The 20,722-nt window shown below is 48.7% G+C and overlaps 1 protein-coding gene across 6 annotated transcripts in view; it reads right to left on the bottom strand.

Moving 5' to 3' along the window:
* Positions 1 to 20,722, bottom strand: part of SH3PXD2A (SH3 and PX domains 2A) — a 240,037-nt gene that overhangs the window by 177,129 nt on the left and 42,186 nt on the right. For all 6 annotated transcript variants that reach the window (XR_004522555.2, XM_033842081.2, XM_033842084.2 and 3 more), the window contains one exon: positions 9,294 to 9,374. Coding sequence is in view for 4 of the 6 variants with exons in the window: in XM_033842084.2 (XP_033697975.1) it covers positions 9,294 to 9,374 (81 nt within the window). In the remaining 2 variants the exon portion in view is untranslated. The remainder of the gene's footprint in view (positions 1 to 9,293; positions 9,375 to 20,722) is intronic.

Below are 20,722 nucleotides of genomic sequence, written 5' to 3'. Positions count from 1 at the left end.
AAGGGTGAATGATTGCCCCCTCCCCCCAGGAGCTCTCCTGGTGATGCAACAGGGGCTTCCTGCCCTCCTCAACCAAAAACAGAAAGAAGACTTCTGGAGGGGAGGCTAGAATTCCAGATTGGAATAAACTAAACCTAGAGCGCCTGAGCTCTAGTCCTGCTCTCACTTGCTGGCCCTGTAATGTAGACGAGTCACTTCCCCTCTTAGGGCCTCATTTCCTCATCTGTCAAATAAAGGAAATGGACTACATCAGAGGGTGGCCAATAAATTTCATCTCAAGGTACCATTGCCAATTGATAGGTAATGTCTTCCTGAAGATATCTGGGTTTGTTTTTTCAGAAAGACTCTGAGACCATGTATGGGCTCAGGACCCATGGAACAGTGTCAGCCACGGGCACCGGATGGGAATGTGCTGTGATCAATTAGTGATGCCTGCTGTGGACACAAGACCAGAAAGTGGCAGCATGAGTGCCAGATATGTTATCATCCTGATAGATGATTTCTAAGGGCCTTCTGGTCATGAAACTCAATTCCACCCCAGTTCGCCAGCAGATCTGGTTAATGCTGGTCGGCAAGCATGTACCTCCCATGTTGAGATATTTGCACACAGCTGATTTCTCTCCCTGAAAGATGTGTTCTCGTCCGCCCTGCAGGACAGTTACTGGGGGAGCAGGCAGCTCCCTAAGTCCCCAGTGCCCACACCCACCAGACTTCACCCAGAAGCTTAGAGCCAAAGAATAGTGCCAAGGTTTACTACCCAGAGGACATTCCAGCTTTTCTTACAATCTTCCCCAATGTCTACAAAGGGGCTTCCCCCACTGTGTGACAATCCCACCTTGCCCCTGAGGGAGGATGAGAGAACAGAAAAAGGCAGAGATGGCTCCTGACTTCCTGGCGGTCACAAGTGAGGGTCTCGTCAGACACGGCTTGGTCCCTGAGGAACTCCTTGGGAGATGTGTGCCAGGACCACCTACAGACCATTTGCCAGGAAGACCACATGCACCAAATGCACGCAGGTACCAAGACAGGTGCTCACAGACCAGGTACTCATCTGTATAGGAAAAGATTAATTTCCCAAGTGCACCTGCAGCATGACAAGGATCCCACAGCTCTGGCTGCTTCAGACCGTCGGACAAGCTCCTCTCCTCTCTTTGCATCCTTAAGCTCTGCCGGGGCAGACGGTGGGGATGGCTGACAGCAGACCCTGCCACCGTATGCATCTGGCACGGACGTGTGGACACCCTGCCCCATGTACGATGCCCATGGTCACCTCTCTCCATCTATTCTGGACCTGCAAGACCCCTCATGTACAAGGTCATTCCTAAACCCGTGGGGCTGGGGAAACTGCACAAGAAGGAGTCACTGTACAAACTGCAAACTTCATCTGCTTGGAGTGGAAAAAAAATAAACCCACCTTCAAGTGCACGCTAGCTGGGCACCGAGCAACCCAGGATTCCAACTCAGTGAACAGCTTTCCAACCTGAGCCGGCCTGGAGGTACCATTTCCCCAGGCCTTCCCCACCCAACACTTCCTGGAGAACAGACACCCTACGGCCCTCTCCCCTCCGCTAGGCAGAACCTGCCAGAGGGGAAATCAGTAGACAGAGAGGAAACTGGAGTTCACCCTCAGGCCGTGGGGCCAGATGAAAGGGAGCAGCTGAGGCAGAGCCAGCTCCCGGGGGAGGGGAAGCCAGCCACAGAATTCCCAGGAGCTACTGGAATCCCCACAGGGCTCCCCTGGAATCCCCCTGTGTTCCATCAGGAATCTGAAAGATGCCTCTTTCCAAGAGCAAGGAAAAACTGTCGACGAATAGCAACTTTCTGAACAGCAGTGTTTTCCTAACAGAGGATGGTGGATTGGTAATTACACTTCGGAGGTGAAACAGTTTATCTGGGAAGACCTAACCACCACCACCTGCCTCTCCCACCTGGACGCAGACAGAGCTATGTGGTGAAAGTGAAGTCTGTATAGATGGGGCACAGGAAGAAACCTCGGCCTCCAGCTGGAGTAGGGATGTCCAGCTATTTTCTCTTGAAGTTAAGTTTCTGAGGACCTAACTGGTGAGTTCTCAGCTTCCCTGTCTAGGGACTCCACACGAGTCACTATTCTCAGGGCTTTCTTTACATGGATTGTCTCATTTCATTCTTACTATCACCCCATGAGGCAGGTATTTTTATTATCCCCATTACACAGATGAGAAAACCGAGGTACAGAGAGGTTAAAGAACTCACCAAAGGTTATATACAGCTAGTAAGTGCTGGAGCTGGTCTTGGAATCCAACCATCCTGACCCTGGAGTACCTGCCCTTAACCATTGCACTCCACAGCCAAGAAGCTCTCAGCGTGGTTCATCATGACACGAGAACTGCCACCCAAGTGCTTCTTGGCCCAATACACAGTTCATGTGTTGTAGGCAATACTGGAATACAAGATTCCAGTTTGACAAGATAATTTGGACAGGTCCCTGGGGTTTGCTGTAATGGATTCTAACCAGTTACATTCCATAGGAATGATCTAGAATGGTGATTCAGGAAATATGAGGTAATGTGATTTTAATAATCATTTTCATTTTCTTTCTCTTGTTAGATATGTTATTAATGTCTATTTTTTTAACCTGTGTGTTTTCTGTCCCATTATACTGTAATGACCGGGAGGAACACAGTTTATTTTAGACCTCCCACTTTTCCCACCTCCTCCCACAGGTATCTTTTAATTATTATATATAAATGTTGTAAGTAATACATGACTACATTCTCCTTTTTAAAAAAAGTAAGACATTACAAATAAGGCTAAGGTTCCCTTTTGACCAAGCCCTCCCTCCCATCCATGTCCCCAGCCCTCTTCCAGAGATAACTCTTTTACCAATTTGGAGTGTATCCTTCCAGACCTTTTAAAAATAATTGCGTACTTATGCTGTGCATGTACTTATACAAGATGTATCTTGTTGTTTTTGCATAATTGCTATGATACAATGTTTTGAAACTCGCACTGGGCATTCATTAACATTTCTTAGAGCTCCATCCATGGGACCGATCAGTCTCTATGGTTTTGACTGTTGTACAAAGTGGTATGAGACAACAGCTTACTTAGCCATCCCCTATGTTTCCCATTTTTGCCACGGCAAACAATAGGAGGCTTCCTGGGACTGGGGACTGACCTCAGTCAAGGCCAATGCTCTTGTCTGTCCAGGGCATGCGAGCAATCACAGTGACCCTCAGCTTATCGCACTGCTGGCACTAGAACTGCCACACCACGTGCTGGGACTCTCTAGAATCCTGGGTACAAAACTGTTCTTAGAACGTGGCAAGTTACCTCCCCCAGGCTTTAGTCTAGGGTCAATGATCTCAAACAACACAGAGCTTGCCTTGATGATTAAAAGACAGAGCCTGCAGGGAAGACACCTCCCCCAGACCCCTCTTCTACTCTCAGGTTGATCCCTGCACACACCAGGATCACCCCAGTTTGACCTGAGCTGAGGCCTGCTCTGGACATCAAACCAAACTAAAGCTCACATAAATTTAAGGAATAGAAAAATGAACACAGATGTTTACCTGCAATGAGGGACTGGGGGGTAGAGCTCTTCTAATTATAAAAATGCTGTGATCCTGTAACTCTCCCTATATTACATCAGAACACGCCCACACACACATACACATCCCTCCTAAGGTTGGTTATTAACAATTTGCAGATTATAGTTTTGTTCACCCATCATAAGCCTGGCTATTTGAGAGCTGAAAAGTGAGTGTGACCCTGGGTGGGTAAGTGGGTGGAGACGCTGGAGAGATGAATAAGGAAGAGAGATAAAAGCTCTTCATAATAGGTTAAGCCCTTTAGAACAAATGAGCAAACCTGAACAGCCTTCTTAACTCTATCTCCCAAGCAGCATGGGGGAGGCTAAAGGGCCTCTCCCAGCTCTGATCAAATATTGACCCTGTGCACTCACTGGCCAGAGTTCAGACTAAAGGGCCAGCAGCACTATGGAGCCAATGTTTGCAGAGCAATTACTGCATCCCAGCGCCTTGTAGGTCAGATTGTGAAACAACCTTTGATGGAGCTGGAGCTTCAGAGAGCCTTCCGGTCCTTCCTTGGTGGGGCGAGGTCTTGGGGGAGACACTTAACAGTGAAGGAGCTGTGCAAGGAAATTTACAGAGGCTGGAAACGTGGTCCAGCACCAAAGAGAAGGCAGCTTAAGAGCATCTGCGGTCCTTTTCCCTGCTCCCTCTCCCCTTAACTCCACCTCCAAGTAATCCAAACTCTTTATAACTAAACAGGCCTCAATATCAGGCCTTGTCCCTGCCAGCTCCCTCTGGGACAGGTCCGTTTCGTGGTCAGATAGGGCTGAGTGGTGGATTATTTTTAGAAGAAACCAATTTCCACTTGGAGACCTAGAGCCTCTCCTTTCCCTGTTCCCAGCTTGACATCTGAAATGCCCTTAGGAGCCCTTTCTAGTAACTGACCTGGTTTCCAGAAGAGGTGTTTGGAAGAGCTGTTGAATTTGAATTGCTCTATGGATGGGGCAAATCACGGTGGAATACAGTCCCCCTCCTGCCGCAGGGGCCCTGGAAGATGTTAGAGGACAACTGGGGAGGGCCTGGGAGGTGGCAGAGCACACTGGGGTGGGCGTAAAGCCAGATCGAGCCTGCTGTGTGTCCCCAATGGTCAGAGGCAGCACAGTCCAATAGAACTTCCTGTGATGGTAGAAATGTTCTGTATCTGCTCGGTATGTAGCCATTAGCCACTGCGGCTCTTGGGCACTTGCAATGCAGCAAGTATGACGAAGAAACTAAATTTCATTTCATTTAAAAAAAATTAAATGAACTTAATTGAATTTTTAAAATTTGATCTTTAAGTTTTTAAATTAACTTAAATTTACACGTAACTAGCCGCATGTGGCTGGTGGCTTACTGCATTGGACAGCACAAGTCTAAAGGTTCCATACCTGGTGCTTCCCAGTGGGTGGGAAGAGGGGCTGGGTTCACAGGCCCTTGAGTGAGAAGGTGGCAGAACCACTGGGGCTGAAGGCTCAAGAAAGAAACATGGGAAGAGAAGAAGGTTTTGGGCAGAGTAGAGGGTCTTATCCTAGTGCCCTTGGAAGGATTTCAGGGGGGCGTGGATGACCAAGCGGGTTATTAGAATTGTATATGTACATTCTTGCTTGTCTGGAAAAATGCATAAAAGAAACCCTGAGCCCCCAAAATAAAAGAAAATAACTCATTGGTCTGTCAGATAAACTTACTTCTTCAGGGAAGTCTGCTCTGGTACCAGAGTATAAGGTTTCCCTAAAATATGTCTATGGTGCTTCTCTCTGTAGCATTTGGAATCATATAAAATAATATGTATATACATTTTTAAACTAAAATCTGTCTTTCCTCATTAAGCTGTAAGTCCCATAAAAGCAGTAACCAGATCTGCTTTTGCTCACCAATAAATCCCCACCCAGAGCCTGGCATCCTTCCTGGGACACAGAAGGCAGGCACTTAAGACTGAATAGGTTGGGATAGATGGATAGATGGATGGATGGATAGATGGGCAGATGGACAGATGGATGGACAGATGGAGAGGAGGCAGACAAGTACGCATAAATGAACGAACAAACTAAGAAATAAGTTAGGGACATACTTTACCTCGATAACCATAAATCTCAAAAAGCAACCAAATCCCCTCAAACTGGAGTGGGGGTGGTGGCTATATCACTCTAGGCCACTGTCACCAATCAAAACCATATGGGCAGGGCTCCCCTGGTGGTGCAGTGGTTAAGAATACACCTGCCAAGGCAGGGGACACAGGTTGGAGCCCTGGTCCAGGAAGATCCCACATGCCGCGGAGCAACTAAGCCCGTGCCTCACAACTACTGAGCCTGCGCTCTAGAGCCCGCGTGCCACAACTACTGAGCCCGTGTGCCTAGAGCCCGTGCTCCGCGACAAGAGAAGCCACCGCAATGAGAAGCCCGCGCACCGCAACGAAGAGGAGCCCCCGCTCGCCATAACTAGAGAAAGTCTGTGCACAGCAACAAAGATCCAGTGCAGCCAAAAATAAATAAAAATTAATTAATTAATTAATTAAAAAAATATATGGGCATCTTCTTAGTTGCCCCCTCCCAAGAAGGATGCTCTTTCCTTCCTCTTCATCCCCTGGCATGTTACTTGTACCTCAATCTAGTATTTATTTCATCTACAGTGGACTAAATTGCTTAAAAGTCTATTTCCCCACTAGATACAGACTCCTAGAAGGAAGGGACCTTGTCCTTCTCAAATGAGTGTCCCTCCGCCTGTGCCACTTCTGCCCTGCAAAAGTGCAAATGTGGTGGAGGCCTTGGCAAAGGCCAATCCACTCTTACCACGAGCCAGCCTAGTTTCCTCATCTTTATACTTCCACCCTTGCCATGCACAGCCAGGCTAAGGCTGCCAGATTTAGCAAGTGAAAAATACAGGACAAAGGATAAAACAGGAATTTCAAATAAACAATGAATAGCTTCAAAAAAACTTTTTTTGGCTGCACCATATGGCATACGGGATCTTAGTTCCCCTGACCAGGGATCAAACCTGTGCTCCCTGCAGTGGAAGCGCAGATTCTTAACCACTGGACCGCCAAGGAAGTCCCAATGAATAACTTTTTAGTATATCTCCTGCAATATATGGGATATACTTATACTAAAGAAAAGTATACAGTCCCCAGAAAGCCCAGAACCATGAGTTAGTAAAGCCAGTTAGGCAGCTTTCCCTGGGCTGGCTTAGTCGGCGCAGTACTTCCAGGGTTCCAAGGTGGGCCTCAGCCCAAAAGGGGAGGAGCAAAAGGATTCTGAGAATAGCGCTCTACGGCTCACACCCCTCCTCCCAACTCACTCCGTCCTGTCCCAGTGGCAAGCTCCAGAGACAGCCTGTGGGACTGTGTACGCTCTGACACAGCCCTGGCACTGAGCGGCAACTCAGCAGAGTGAAGCCAAGGGATGAAAACGAGAAAGCAACACCATGACAGGAGGTACTAAGTGCCCAGACCCTTCAGCCAGGCAGCCCATCATCCTTGTCACCTGTTAACACCAAGTAACTCACTAGACAACCATGTGCCGGGGAAAACATGGATTTGCTCATTTCCTCCTCACAACAACCCTACCGGGTGGGTACCATGTGAACCTTCATTCTACAGATGAGAAGATGGAGAAGCTAAGGAAGGAACCTCTCTGGAGTTACAGAGTGACAGAGCCAGTAACTGGTCCCAGGCAATGTGTCCCCAGTGCCTAAGCTCCAAGCTGAGGTCTGAGAGCCACCAGTGACCAGAGACGGAATTAGCAATGCCATTTATTCTTCCTCTATAGGAACGCCATATTAAAATCAGAGATCCTGATAAATAAGAAAGGCTTTCTAAAATGAAGGCCATTACAAGTCATCATGTCAAGTTCTGAAAAATGGGTTCCCAAAATGCTTGGTTGAAAGGTTAAATTCCAAAGAACCATCCCAACCCCTTTCCAAACTGCATCTACAGGGTAACAATGACCCACATGGACAGGCCTGGCCATGCTCATGACTAGGGCCAGCGCATCGTACAAGCTGCCTCATGCCGTGTGTCCCCTCTCAACACACAGGAAATGAGCCCTCCAGGCAAGGGAGAAGTGGGGGGAGCAGCATTCCTTTCCTGTGAGATTCTGTAACTAGGGAGGGGGTAGGGGAATAGAACAGAAAAGAGGGGGGAGAAAAGTTCTGATTTGAGAGTTTCCCTCTGGCTCATCAATGAGTCCTTTCAGGGTTCCCTCTCCCCAACTAAGTGATCATTTCCTGTCCAGCACACTACACCCATTGATGGGGTATCAGCAAATCCCAACAGTTTATGCCGGAAGGACACGAGGAGACTGGACAGGAGTTGATGGGGCAAGAGGAAGAAGGCAGGAGCTTAAGGTGTGGCTTTCAACCCCATATTGTTAGCGATTAAGAGAGGATTTGTAATGCAGGGAGCTGGCTCACCTTTGGCTCATCTCATAGACAGAGCCATAATGACAGTGGGATAAAGTCAGGTACTTGGAGGCAAACATGCAAGCCTGGCCTCTCCAAGATGACTCACCACCAGAGGCCTGCAAAGGAAGGAGTGGACCTTGGTTGTGAGGGCCAGCAGTGGATGTCTCTTCTTTGTGTTTTTATAGGCCTAAACCAGGCTCATAGCCCTAAGGAAGAATCTAGAACCTCTCAGCTTTCCCTTCCTGATATAGGAAGGGTTGCTGCCCAACTCTCAATGATTCTGCCTTGTCTGGTGCCTGCCTCTGATAAACAGGGGTGGGTCCCCTAGTGGCCATGTCTGTGTTCATGTCTGTCTACCCTAGACCATAGTGATTAGTGCAGAGACGGCACCTGACCCAAGTCAGGCCAATCAGAGTCTTGCCTGGGATTTTTCAGTTTGGAACTGGGAGACAGTCAGTCTCTCTGCTGTTGGGAACCATAAGATATGAAATTTGGGAGCTACTGACAGCTGAACTACTGATGACAGTACCCAGAGAGAAGCCAAGACAAGACAGAGGGAGAGCAGCCTTGGTTTCAGGTGTTCCTGAAGCCACTGCCTCTCTCCCCTTTCCACCATCTGGTTGACTGCATAAGCTTCCCTGGTATATCCTTCCAACCAAGTCTCCTTTTTGTCTAAGCCAGTATGAGTGTAAAACTATTACTTGTAACCTAAAGAGGCCTAATCAAATTAGCTGGCCTCAAGGGAGGTGTCTACAATGGAATTGTGGATCCATGCTACCATCCCCCTGTGTGACATGCCTGGGTATGTTAGAGAGACACACATATCATACACTTGTACAAACAGGGAGATAAGAGCCTTATTTGGTTACACAGACACAGTGGTATGCCGCATTTGTGTCTGTAGTTCAAGAAACAGCTTATTTTCTGTTTCAGTCTTTTCTGTGTGTTTGCTTTTCTTTGCCTGCAATGATATGGTGGCTTGTGTCTCACCCTGGATGTTTACAGACACATGTCTGCTCAAGTACACAGCACCCATGGCCAACCTCCCGCCTTTCCGCCCTGGTTTACCACCCTCCAGACGAAGGAGGGTGACAAAGCATGACTGTTAAGACCATCTGAGGAAGCCAGCAAAGCCCCAGGTATCTGCCTGCATCATCCAGGACTGAGCCCAACCCAGCTTGAGCGCCGAGGTTCCCTCTTCTGTCCCTCTGCTCTGCCTAGACTCTGACCCTGAGAGCTTGGGAAGGGGATTCTCTGGATGACTGAGGACGTGAGAGAGGCCAACCCACCAGACACTCAGGCCACTTCGTGTGGAACCAGGCACCATCTGAGCTCAGACCCACTCACCTGCAGGTCAAAGAACTTGCTGTACCTCCGGTAGATGGTCTGGGACGTGGAGTCGGACCAGGTCACGTTAATGATGTATACCTGTGGGGAAAAGATAAGAGCAGGTGAGTGGGTGACTAAAGCAGGGCCTCAAGCTGTGCCAGGCATCGTTTAACATGACCGTGGGTGTTCCAGGCCAGGACCATCCTTTTTCTCATCTTTGTCCCCAGGGCTTCAGCACAGTGTCAGGTACACATGGATGCTACACATGTGTCTAAATACACACACACACACACACACACACACACACACACACACACACACACCCACCCCTAGAAGGGTATTCAATAAAATGCTAAGGATGATTATCTTAGGAGGGTAGGGTTACAAGTGGTTTTAATTTTCTTCTTCTTGTTTATGTGTATTTTATACAATGGACATAAATTTGGAGTTGTTTAAAATTTTAAGTAGCTTATTTCCACTGGTTCTCAAACTTTACGGTGAATGAGATTCTGCAAAGGGCCTTCCAAAATTGCAGATGTCAGGACCCCACCCTCTGAAATTCTGCATAAGTAGACCTGGGTTTTAGAGGATCAGGCATCTACATTTTATTCTTTTTAACAATTTTTATAGAGCAGTTTTATTTTCATAGAAAAACTGAGCAGAAGGTACAGAGGTTTCCTATATATCCCCACCCCCACACATGCACAGCCTCTCCCATTACTAACATCCCTCACCAGAGTGGTACATTTGTTGAAATTGGGCATCTCTGTTTTAAAAAACCCATTCCAGGTCATTCTGCCACAGTTGATCCTCAGAACACACTCTGAACCCACTTCAGGAGACTGTAAGCATTTCAGAGATGTGTGGTTCATCCCAGTATCCCTAAGTCTTAGCTCTGCGTCTGGCACTGAGTGGGTGCTCAGAAACCATTCTGCTCCATTGAACAACCAAACTGACCCTCTGGATGAGAGGTAGATTTACAGGAGAGAAATTAGCACATGGAAGATTTGTAAACTTTTCTGAAATGAAGGCATTTCAGGACCCCATTCCCAATGTCACCCCAGTTCCCAGTGCTCAATCAGGCTCTGGACTACTGCCTCAGGCCACTCTGGAAGGCTCACCTAGCCCAGGAGGTGGGTGGGACTCCAAACTGGAGAAGGAGAGAAAGTCGCAGGCCCACACAATCTGTCCTATTTTCCCCACCATTTCTGTCCCTCTTATCTGAACTCACACCAAAGACACACCTTCCTGGGAGAGGCTTCAGTTAGAGGGAGGGTCCCCTCACACAATCTCAGGGCTACTCCGCTGAACTTCCCCACAGTGCCTGTTGTGATGTCTCCAAGCACAGCGTTAAGTGAGGGCGACCCAGGGTTAAGACGTGGGCGAGACCTCCACCTGCTTCCTCCCTCAGAGGAGAATGAGCTGCTGTAGGTCACAGCACTGGTTCCCCTGCCAGGATGCCCCGTCCACCAGAATCACCTGCAGACCTCCCTAAAAACCCATATTCCCAGGATTCTGCCTAGCGATTCTGATTCAAGAGGTCTGAGGGGACTCCATCAGAGAGAAGAACAAAGTGGCCAGAGAGGTCAGGGTCACAGTCACTGTGAGAAGGAGGGAACATTAGCAAAGAGAAGGAGCATTTGGAAACCTTGGCATCAGATTGGCTGACTTCACCACATGCCTGGAGCAGGGCTCTCTTGGTCTGCTCGGGCTGCTAAAACATAATTCCATAGATGGGTGACTTAGACAACAACATTTATTTCCCACAGTCATGGAAGCTGGAAGTCCCAGATCAAGGTTCCTGGTAGAACCTTCCTCCTGGCTTGCAGATGGCTGACTTCTGTTGTGTCTTCACATGCTGAAGACAGAGTGAGCTCTAGTCCCTTCCTCTTCTTATAAGGGCACTAATCCCATCATTGGGGCTCCATCCTTGTGACCTCACCTGAACCTAATTACTTCCCAAAGGCCCCACCTCAGACACCATCATACTGGGGATCTGGGCTTCAACATGTGGACTTGAGGGGAGGGGAGGGGGAAGGCACGAACATTTACTTCATAGCAAGGGTTCCACACACAGGAGTATGAGGCTTTATGTTTGGCTGCTCAGTTAACAGCCAAAGAAATGAGCTCTGAATCTAGTCCCTTCTCCCCTCCGATCTCTAAGTCACAGAGTCAGCCTCGTGCCGTGTGGAGTGTTTGTTCTGAAACACACCCAAGGAGAGCGCCATAGAGCAAAGCAAATACAGCTGAGTGTTGCCACCCTGAAATGGGGTATTTATGATATGACATGTTTTATGTGATCCCAATTAAGAAAGACCATAAAATGAAAAGGCCATCCCTACCCTCACAAGCCCAAAATAAAGTGACATAAATAAATATATAGGGATATGCTTTGCTTTATACATATACAAACATATAACTCACACAATAAATTGTAGAAACCATTTAGGTAATGGTTACTATGTGCCAGCAGTGTAAAGCACTCATATGCATTAGCTCGTTTAATCTTCAGCCCAAGAGGTAGCTACCATTGTGATCCCCATTTTGCACAAGAGGAAGATGAGGTTCAGAGAAGCCAAATAACTTGCCCAAGGTCACACAGCTAGGAAAATACAGAGCAAAGGATTGAACCTAGGTCCAACTGAGTCTAATCCCTATGCTCTTAACCACACTGGACTGTCTCCCTATATGTAAATTCAGGAGTGGGGATATTTAATGAAACTACTTGATGAGGACTGAATGGCATTTTTTAAAATAAAGTTTTGGGTAATCAGAAAAGTCTGTACAACCCTTGAGGAACATGGGGGAGGAAGGCTAATTCTGAGAGCCTGAGACCAAGAAGAGATAGAACTTGGCCCAGACAGAGGTCAGCGGTTAAGAATGCTACAAAACCAGACAGACACAGAGGAAACTCATACACAACTGGCTTCACCGACTGTGGCAGGATGCTCTGGGGTTTCTCACAGGGGTTATAGCCCACCCCATCCCCCCTGCTGACCCCCAGCTCCTTGACTCCCAAATCCTGCCAGCTACATCTCCCCTCCCACCTGCATCTCCCCTTCCCACAGATGCTGTGCACGACAGGTGCTGCCTTCCTGACCTCCGCCCAGGCAGATGCACTGTAGGGAGGCCCCAAATGACCGGGTCCTCTCGGGAGAGAGCCTGCACTCGCTCGCAGGCCATTAGACAGTAGTCTTTCTCCCTGGCCAACCAAGTGGGACCCAGAGGAAGGGCTTAACTGGGGCTTAACATGACCCATGCTCCATCCTCCCTAGTAATTAGGGGCTTCCCTTCACCTCCCAGGGAGAATTAATCACAGGCTCACTGCCTCTGGCAGCTGGGAGGCCTCTCCTTTTGCAGAGGAGGAACCTAGGACCGAGGATGGAAATTTGCCAAGGAAAAGGCACAGAGCCTGGAGTCAGCCACTCCCGGGTTTCACTCTTAGGACCTTCCTTATCATCGGCTGTGAGACCTCAGCCCAGCCTCTCAGACCCTCAGGCTCTTCCTCTATTCTATGGGCACAGCCTTCAGGGCTATAGGGCCTGATCCACTACGTTGGTTTCATTGCAGGTGTGCTCACCCCGTTAGTGGTGGAGCTGGGACAGGAACCCAGACCTCCTAATTCCTAGTCTAGGACTAATCAGCACATGACCAGCGTACACCTGCCCTAGAAAAGTCCTTCTTCCTTGACTACTGAAAACAGTTGAAGAGTCACAGGGCATTGTCACTATCTAACACTTGACCTCAACCCACAAGGAAGACAGGCCTCTGGTGACTTACATGTAGGGGTCGGGGGGTGGGGAAATGAGCCTCCACCCCCTGGTTCTCCCAAACCTCTGCGATTTGCCAGAGCCTCCCAGCGCCACCGCCAGCCTACCCTCCTGGAAAAACAGTGTAAAGCCTCAGTTGAGGAACCGGTCAGAGACTTCCCCGGAGGTAAGCCCGGAGGATCTGTGGGCAACCTCCAGGCCCCTTTCCCTCATCTGGGCTGTACGCCTGTCTGCTTTCTTCCAAACCTTGACCATCCTAGATGATCACTCCAGATGAGCAAATGATACACAAAATTCCAGCCCGACTCACATGCCCCCATCCCCAAATCAGAGTTTCCCAAGCCTCCCTGAGCTGGCTGTGCTGGAGCCCCTAGCGATAAAACGCAGAGAAAGAGCAGGTGGAGGGCAAGGGGGACAGGGCAGAGGTCACTGGAGAAAGCCAGCTCTGTTTACCAGGCTACGTCAGGGCCCCAGATAAACTCTCCTCTGGCTGCAGGAGTGACCAAGATAACGTTACCCAGCAGCTGGTTCCAAGCAAGGTTTGCAATTAAACACCTGCCTCCACACACTGTACTTGGAGTTACGTTTCCCGGGTGGAGTTTCCCTTCCTTCTGGATTTTAAAAACTCATGGATTCTATTACCCCATCTCTGGCCACTTCAGGCAGATGGCAAGCATCTAGAAATTGCATCCAGCCTCCCCCGGAGAGGAAGCCCCAGAGTCTCAAGTTCACCTGCCAGGCTCACCCTCTTCCGAGGAGGGTCTCCACCACAGACACAAGTACAGAAGCTCCACGACGCCTCGGTCCCGCCAGCCCACCCGTTCCAAGGCCATCTTGGGCTGCCTCCCATCTGCTCAGCTCATTAGGCCCAGAAATGTCTGAGGCTTCTGAGACTTCCAAGTCCTGCTCCTTTCAACAAGGAAGTGGCCTTGATGCAGATCAGACCCGCAGCTCAGCGCCAGAGCACTGAGAATGAAGCCCAGCCCAGTTTCCATGGAGGGAGGTCCATGATCAGACCTGGGCTGTGGCCAATTAATGACCCAAAGTTACGGCCTAATCATTCCTAGAAGGCCTGGGACCTGCCCCTGTTTAGTTAGAAAGTGCCAGTAAGTACCCATTGCTCCCTGTACTGATGAAAAGTACAGTTAGAGACAAGGAGTTAGGGACCGTGGGGGAAATCCTCTATCTTTGTGGCACTGTGGCTCAGTTTACTAAGGAGGCCTTTTTCCCCTGGACCCCTGCCAGCTGCCCCTGGCCCCAGGCCAAATGGAAACTCAGTGACAATCTTCCTTCACCGGCTCCCAGCAACACAGGGTGGGACCAGTTGGCTAGGACTAGGGCCATCGCATAGAGTTGTGTAAGTTGCTCACTGTCCAAAGACTGCCCGGGACAAGTAGGGGTCGAAATCTAGCCTATCCTCTGCATCCCAAACTGTGTACCCTGGCTCCAGGCTGCAGGCACACAGATAAAGGAGCACCTCCTTCTAATGCATACAGAATGGTTCTGGCCAGGACACAGCACCTTGTCCCCTGGGCAGGTTGTCAGTGCTTTCCAGGGCCCTTGAGGTTACGGTATCTTCTCAGGACCCAGCTCCTCAACGTTCCCAAATCTTCTAGATGGAGGGATGCTTAATGTTTGAGATGGACTGTTCAGAAGTCTGAATGAACGCATTCCAACAGCCGGTAAAGGGGAGTTTACATTTAGGGACATGATCGCTTCTCTGGCTTCCTACTGGAGAAGTTCATCACGTTCTTCCCCAAGAAGATGATGGCAGCCCTAAGGTACCAATAGGCTCTAACCTTCTATTCAAAGGGCCCCATGTACTAAGTCCTATCACGGGCAGGGGAGTCCCAAATTAGGCCGGGCTGATCCTCAAGATGCAGACCACCCAGCAGGGCAGAGGACCCCAGGGCTGCTGCTCCCGGAGCAAGTAGCTCCACCAAATGCTGGGCTGATGCCCCTTCTCCTCCCTGCCGGGGCCCACTGGCCCCCCCCCAATAAGCAGCAGGGGCCCCGGTATCAAAGACCCATCTTGACAACACTTGGCCGCACCCAAATTGAAAGCTCCCCAGATTTCATCATCTGACCTGGGCCCACCAGCCTAGCAGGTCTGGGGCCATCTCTTGTGCTCACAGTCTGTTTTTCACAACTTGCCAGTTATTAGATCTGCCTTTGTTTTCTAATTGTTGGCTCAGAATGACCGAGCACTGGACACGTGCTGTGTCCCTGTCTATTTCACGTGGGCCACTATGTCCTCCCAGGTCTCCCCCTGGGCAGCAGCTGTGTTCCCCGACCCCCTGCGGTGCCCTGGGCCTGCCAGTCCGCTGGGCACACTGAAATACGACTGGCTGGCTCATGAGTGAAAATCCATTGGGTTTGAAGAACCAAAGAAGTCGCTAGCAGCAACCCTTGGGGACTGCCCCCCACTCCAGAAGCAAATCCCCAGTGGCCAAGGGGCAGAATATAAAATACATCCGGTCAGTGCAAAGGTCTTTGCCAACCCAAAACCCTGCCAGCAAAATTAAGTTCAGTGGCCTGTGGCCACCTAGATAAAGTTTCTGAGCACCCTCGGGGTGTGGTCCTTTAAAATTCTGACATTTCCTCTGGGGTGGGTGATTGTTCTTGGGGTGGGAAGGGTAGTGACATTGCAAATTTGGGGAACAAGCAGCACTTAGAAGTCTGGACTTGGGGGGTAACCTCCACCCCAGCACACACACACACACACACACACAGATCCACTACAGGGTTAATGACCAGGCGGTGGAGCCTTTCAGACCTCAGAGCACCCTGTTCAGGCTCGCTCTGGACCTCATGTTTATGGAGCAGTCACAGCAAATGCAGCAGAAGCAAACCTCAGAAAGGCTCGGCCAGAGACAGGGTGTGTGGCCAGCAGGAGGCTCCTCCCAGAACCACGATCCACCAATCCCCTCCAAACACAGATGCCGTCACTGCAGGCCTGCGTCAAATGGTTCTCATCTGGGAAAAGAGCTTTTTGCCTTCCAGGTTCATTGAGATATAACTGACGTACAACACGGTATAAATTTAAGGTGTGCGGCCTAATGATCTGACTTAGACACATCATGAAATGACTGCCACAGTAAGTGTAGTGAACATCCATCATGTAATATGGATATAATATCAAAGAAATAGAAAATGTTTTTCCTTGTGATGAGAACTCTTAGGATTTACTCTTAACAACCTTCATATAAAACATACAGCTGTGTTAATTATATTTATCATGTTGCACATTATATCACTAGTACTTATTTATCATAGAACTGGGAATTTGTACCTTTCATCCAATTCCCCCTCCACCTACCCTCCTCTGGTAACCAGAAATCTGATCTCTTTTTCTATGAGTTCGTTTGTTTATGAAGTATAATTGACCTACAACACTACTTTACTTCCTGGTACACAATACAGTGATTCGATATTTCTACACATTTCAAAATTATCACCACAATAAGTCTAGTTACCATCTGTCAGCATACAAAGGTATTACACAATTATTGACTATATTTACTATGCTGTAATTTCATACCTGTGATTCATTTATTTTGCAGCTGAAAGTTTGTACTTCTTAATCTCTCTCACCTATTTTTCTCCTCCCCCCATCCCTTCCCCTCTGGCAACCACCTGTTTGTTTTCTGTATCTATGACTCTGTTTCCGTTGTTTGTTCATTGTTTTGTTTTTTAGATTCCACATATAAGTGAAATCATACAGTATTTGTCTTTCTCCATCTTATTTCACTTAGCATAATACCCACTAGGTCCATCCATGTTGTCACAAATGGTAAGATTTCATTTTCATCCTCTTTATGGCTGAGTAAATACTGGGTTGGCCAAAGGGTTCGTTCGTGTTTTTCCATAACATCATACGGAAACCCAATATATATTACATTAATTTACATTATATATTTATTTATATTATATATCATATATTTTTTCATTCTCTTTATGGCTGAGTAACATTCCATTTTATATATGTGTGTGTGTGTGTATTTATATATAAAACATATTCTTTTTTTTTTTTTTTTTTGCGGTACGCGGGCCTCTCACTGTTGTGGCCTCTCCCATTGTGGAGCACAGGCTCCGGACGCGCAGGCTCAACGGCCATGGCTCACGGGCCCAGCCGCTCCGCGGCATGTGGGATCTTCCCGGACCGGGGCACGAACCTGTGTCCCCTACATCGGCAGGTGGACTCTCAACCACTGTGCCACCAGGGAAGCCCTAAAACATATTCTTTATCTAGTCATCTGTTGATAGTCATCTGTTGATAGGCACTTAGGTTGCTTCCCTATCTTGGCTATTGTAAATAATGCTGCAATGAACATAAGGGTGCATGTATCTTTTCTAATTACTGTTTTCGTTTTCTTCAGATAAATACCCGGAAGTGGAATTGCTGGATCATATGGTAGCTCTATTTTTAATTTTTTGAGGAACCTCCACACTGCTTTCCAAAGTGGCTGCACCAATTTACCTCCCCACCAATGAGGCATGAGGTGTTCCTGTTTCTCCACATCCTCGCCAACACTTATTTGTTGTCTTTTTGATAATAGCCATTCTGACAGGTGTGAAGTGATACCTCATTGTGGTTTTGATTTGCATTTGGAAAAAGGGCTTTTAAGGGGATTTGGAGGAGGGGATACTCAGCAGGCTCTTAAACTGTATCAAACACCTTCAAGAGTGTTTGGTCGGTACTCATCACACTCAGGGCCTGCCATCGTTTGCATGAATCATGGGCCTCGATTGTTTAGTTAATTTTGAGGGCAATGCATAGGCAAGAGGGTTTGGAGGAAGTGTCCATATTGCTGTTGCCTCCATTTATTCCTCTGCAAGATGGGGATAACCGTGGTTACTTCACTGTGGGGCTGTTGTGAGGATTTGTGATCTAACCCTGCATCTCCCCATTAGAACACAAGCTCCCTGAAGGCAGATTATGGCATCCTAACGCCCAGCAAGACACTTTACACCTAAGACGCACTCATTTAATGTCCCCTAAGTAAGTGAAGGAACGAAGTAACCAGCTAATGTCGAGTGAGTGCTTGCCTGGTGCCTGGTTTTGTGCCACTCTAAAGATGAGGCAAAGTCCCTGACCTCCAGGCCCTTACAGCTCAGCTGTGGCAGCCAGACTCACACTGACAAACCAAGTAGGGAAACAGTATAAGATGGAGTGATGGGATGCCAAAAAGTGAGGCTCAGGAAGGACCACAGGCAGCATTGGCATCATGGAGGAGGAAGACAGCTTTGAAAGCATTTGGTGGATTTAAATTTTAGCTTCAACATTTCTCTGCTGTGTGGGCTTGGGCATGTGTCTTAGCCTTTCTGAGTCAGGGTCTCCTTAGCTGCAAAGTGTGGTTTATAAAGGGATCTTTCCGTTAAATGTGATGAAGCACATGGGGGCGCCCAGCACAGGGCCTGGCACATGGGAAGCGCCCAGTGAACCTTTGCTATTTAGATACTCAGGAAGGGGGGGGTGGTGAACTGACTTCTTTCCATTTGTCCTGAGACTTGGATCATGACACCAGGAATAGGAGTAGGAGGGGAGCAGGATATGAGAAACAGGGACACAGATGGGCAGGGTAACACACACACACACACACACACACACACACACACACACACACACAAACACACACACACATCCCACTACTAATAACAAGCCTGGCCTGGGAAAGTTGAAGAGCAAAAATAACTGTGCTGCCCAGGGCTGGGAAACAATGGCCATCCTCAGGAGCGCCCCGCTGAAAGGATGGACGGGCTGCAGCAAGCCCCTCGGGGTCGGAGGCTTTTTTTCTTCTTTTTTTTTTCGTTTCCTGGACAGGAAATGAGTGTGCAAAGTAGGAGCTCCCAGGATTTACAAACCCTATGTGGACCTTAAAAAAGATTCAGATGTCGAAGCTCTGCCCTTAGTCACCAGAACTAGGACAGAAACAGCAGGAAGAGCCAGTTTTCTACAAACCTTTTTCTTAAATGCAGGAACTAGTGGTTTCATTAGGAACAAAAATAATAGCCACGTCTGTTTATTGATCACTTATTGCATTCCAGGCCTTGCTAAGCACTTTATCCAGATGATCTCACTTAATCCTTACATTGATTCTGTGAGGAAAGTGTTATTGTCTCCAGTTGACAAATGAAGAGACCTCAAGAAATAACTGATCTACCTGAGGTCCCGTGGCAGGTGATGGAGCTCAAGTTCAAATGCAGTGTTGACTGCCGTAGCCCAACCACTTCGTCCTCTGGTAACTACACCAGACTGCCTGGAGCCAGGCAGAGCCCCTGTCACAAGGATTTGCTCTGTCAGATGGCTGCTCCACGTGTAGGTGACCCATCAGTCAGTACTGAGGCCACCCTGAGGCAGGGGGTAAGGAGCCCTCTATGGGGACCAGCACTCTATTTTGCACAGTTTAGAATCAATCTGATTGGCTAGGGACTTCCTTGGCGGTCCAGTGGTTAAGATTCCGCCCTTCCACTGCAGGGGGCATGGGTTCAATCCCTGGTGGGGGAACTAAGATCCCGCATGCCTCTTGGTGTGGCAAAAAAAAAAAAAAATCCGATTGACTACATGAAAAGTTGTTACTCTCTCTGAGCCTCCACTCGCCATCTATAAAATGGGGGTGGTAACACCTGCTTCACCGTGAAGATTAATGAGAACACAAGCAAAGCACAACCACGGAGCCTGGGACACGGTAGCTGCTCAATAAACGTCACCTCTCTTCCCCGCCATACCCTTCAAAGTGCCTAGCGCAGTCTTCTGCGCTCTTGGAGTTTTAGCCTCTTCCCTAGAATTTCCTGGAGACACCAATGAGCCCAGAGTCAAGAAAGGAAGGCATTGTGGTTTCTAGGGCTCTGGGTGTGGTCCCCACTGCTCGCTCTCTAGAGTACCTGAGGGCATGTGGTTGAACCTTTGTACCTCCCTCCCTCCAGCCCTGCCACCTCTGTTCCCAAGCCAGCTTATCAGAGAAAATGTGTCTGACCACCTTGACTCAGCAGGTGCTCTAATGGAGAGGCCCAGCAATTGGTGGGCATGGATGTCTTGGGTAATGCCCAGGAGCCCAGAGAGGGTGGCAGGGTGTCCAGGCCAGAGGAAGGAGGCTCTCCCAACTGTGCAAATTGAGAAAAACTCTACATGCATATTGACATTCAGGAGCTAGAGTCCTGGAAACCTTAAACAAACGTATCCTCTCCCAAACCACAGAAAGGATCACGCTCCTGGGCTTCCAAGGGGCTTGGACGCAGCCCAGAGGATCTAGGAAAGGGTTGGAAAGAAGGATTCTAGCCCCACACACTCCCAAATCAATGACTGACCCAGGCCTGCTGACCTGGACACACACATCCTGTGACCATGCCCCGTTCCCCTGTCACACCCTGGGGAGCAAGGCAAAGGTTAACACACACAGCTTGGTTTCCTCTTCCTGGGAAACACAGCAGGCAGGCAAGGCCAGAGGCCAGCGGCCTCCTTCACACACAGCCTGCAGGGGAAGTGACCCCACCTTTTCCTCCCCGCCATCTGACACACTCACACCTTCCTCTCTGCTGTGCTCAGCAAAGCTCGACTTTTGACACAAGGAGAATTGCTGTCACTAGGAATTTTGTTGCACGGGGTAGACTGGAACAATCTTTTTGGAGAGCATTTTGGTAATATCTGCCCCAAACCAGCATTCCCTTTGACTCAGC

This window comes from Tursiops truncatus, chromosome 16 (assembly GCF_011762595.2).
Source record: "Tursiops truncatus isolate mTurTru1 chromosome 16, mTurTru1.mat.Y, whole genome shotgun sequence".
Lineage (NCBI taxonomy): Eukaryota > Metazoa > Chordata > Mammalia > Artiodactyla > Delphinidae > Tursiops > Tursiops truncatus.
The sequence above is the reverse complement of the archived record's forward strand: the minus strand, read 5'-3'. Positions and strand labels throughout refer to the sequence as shown.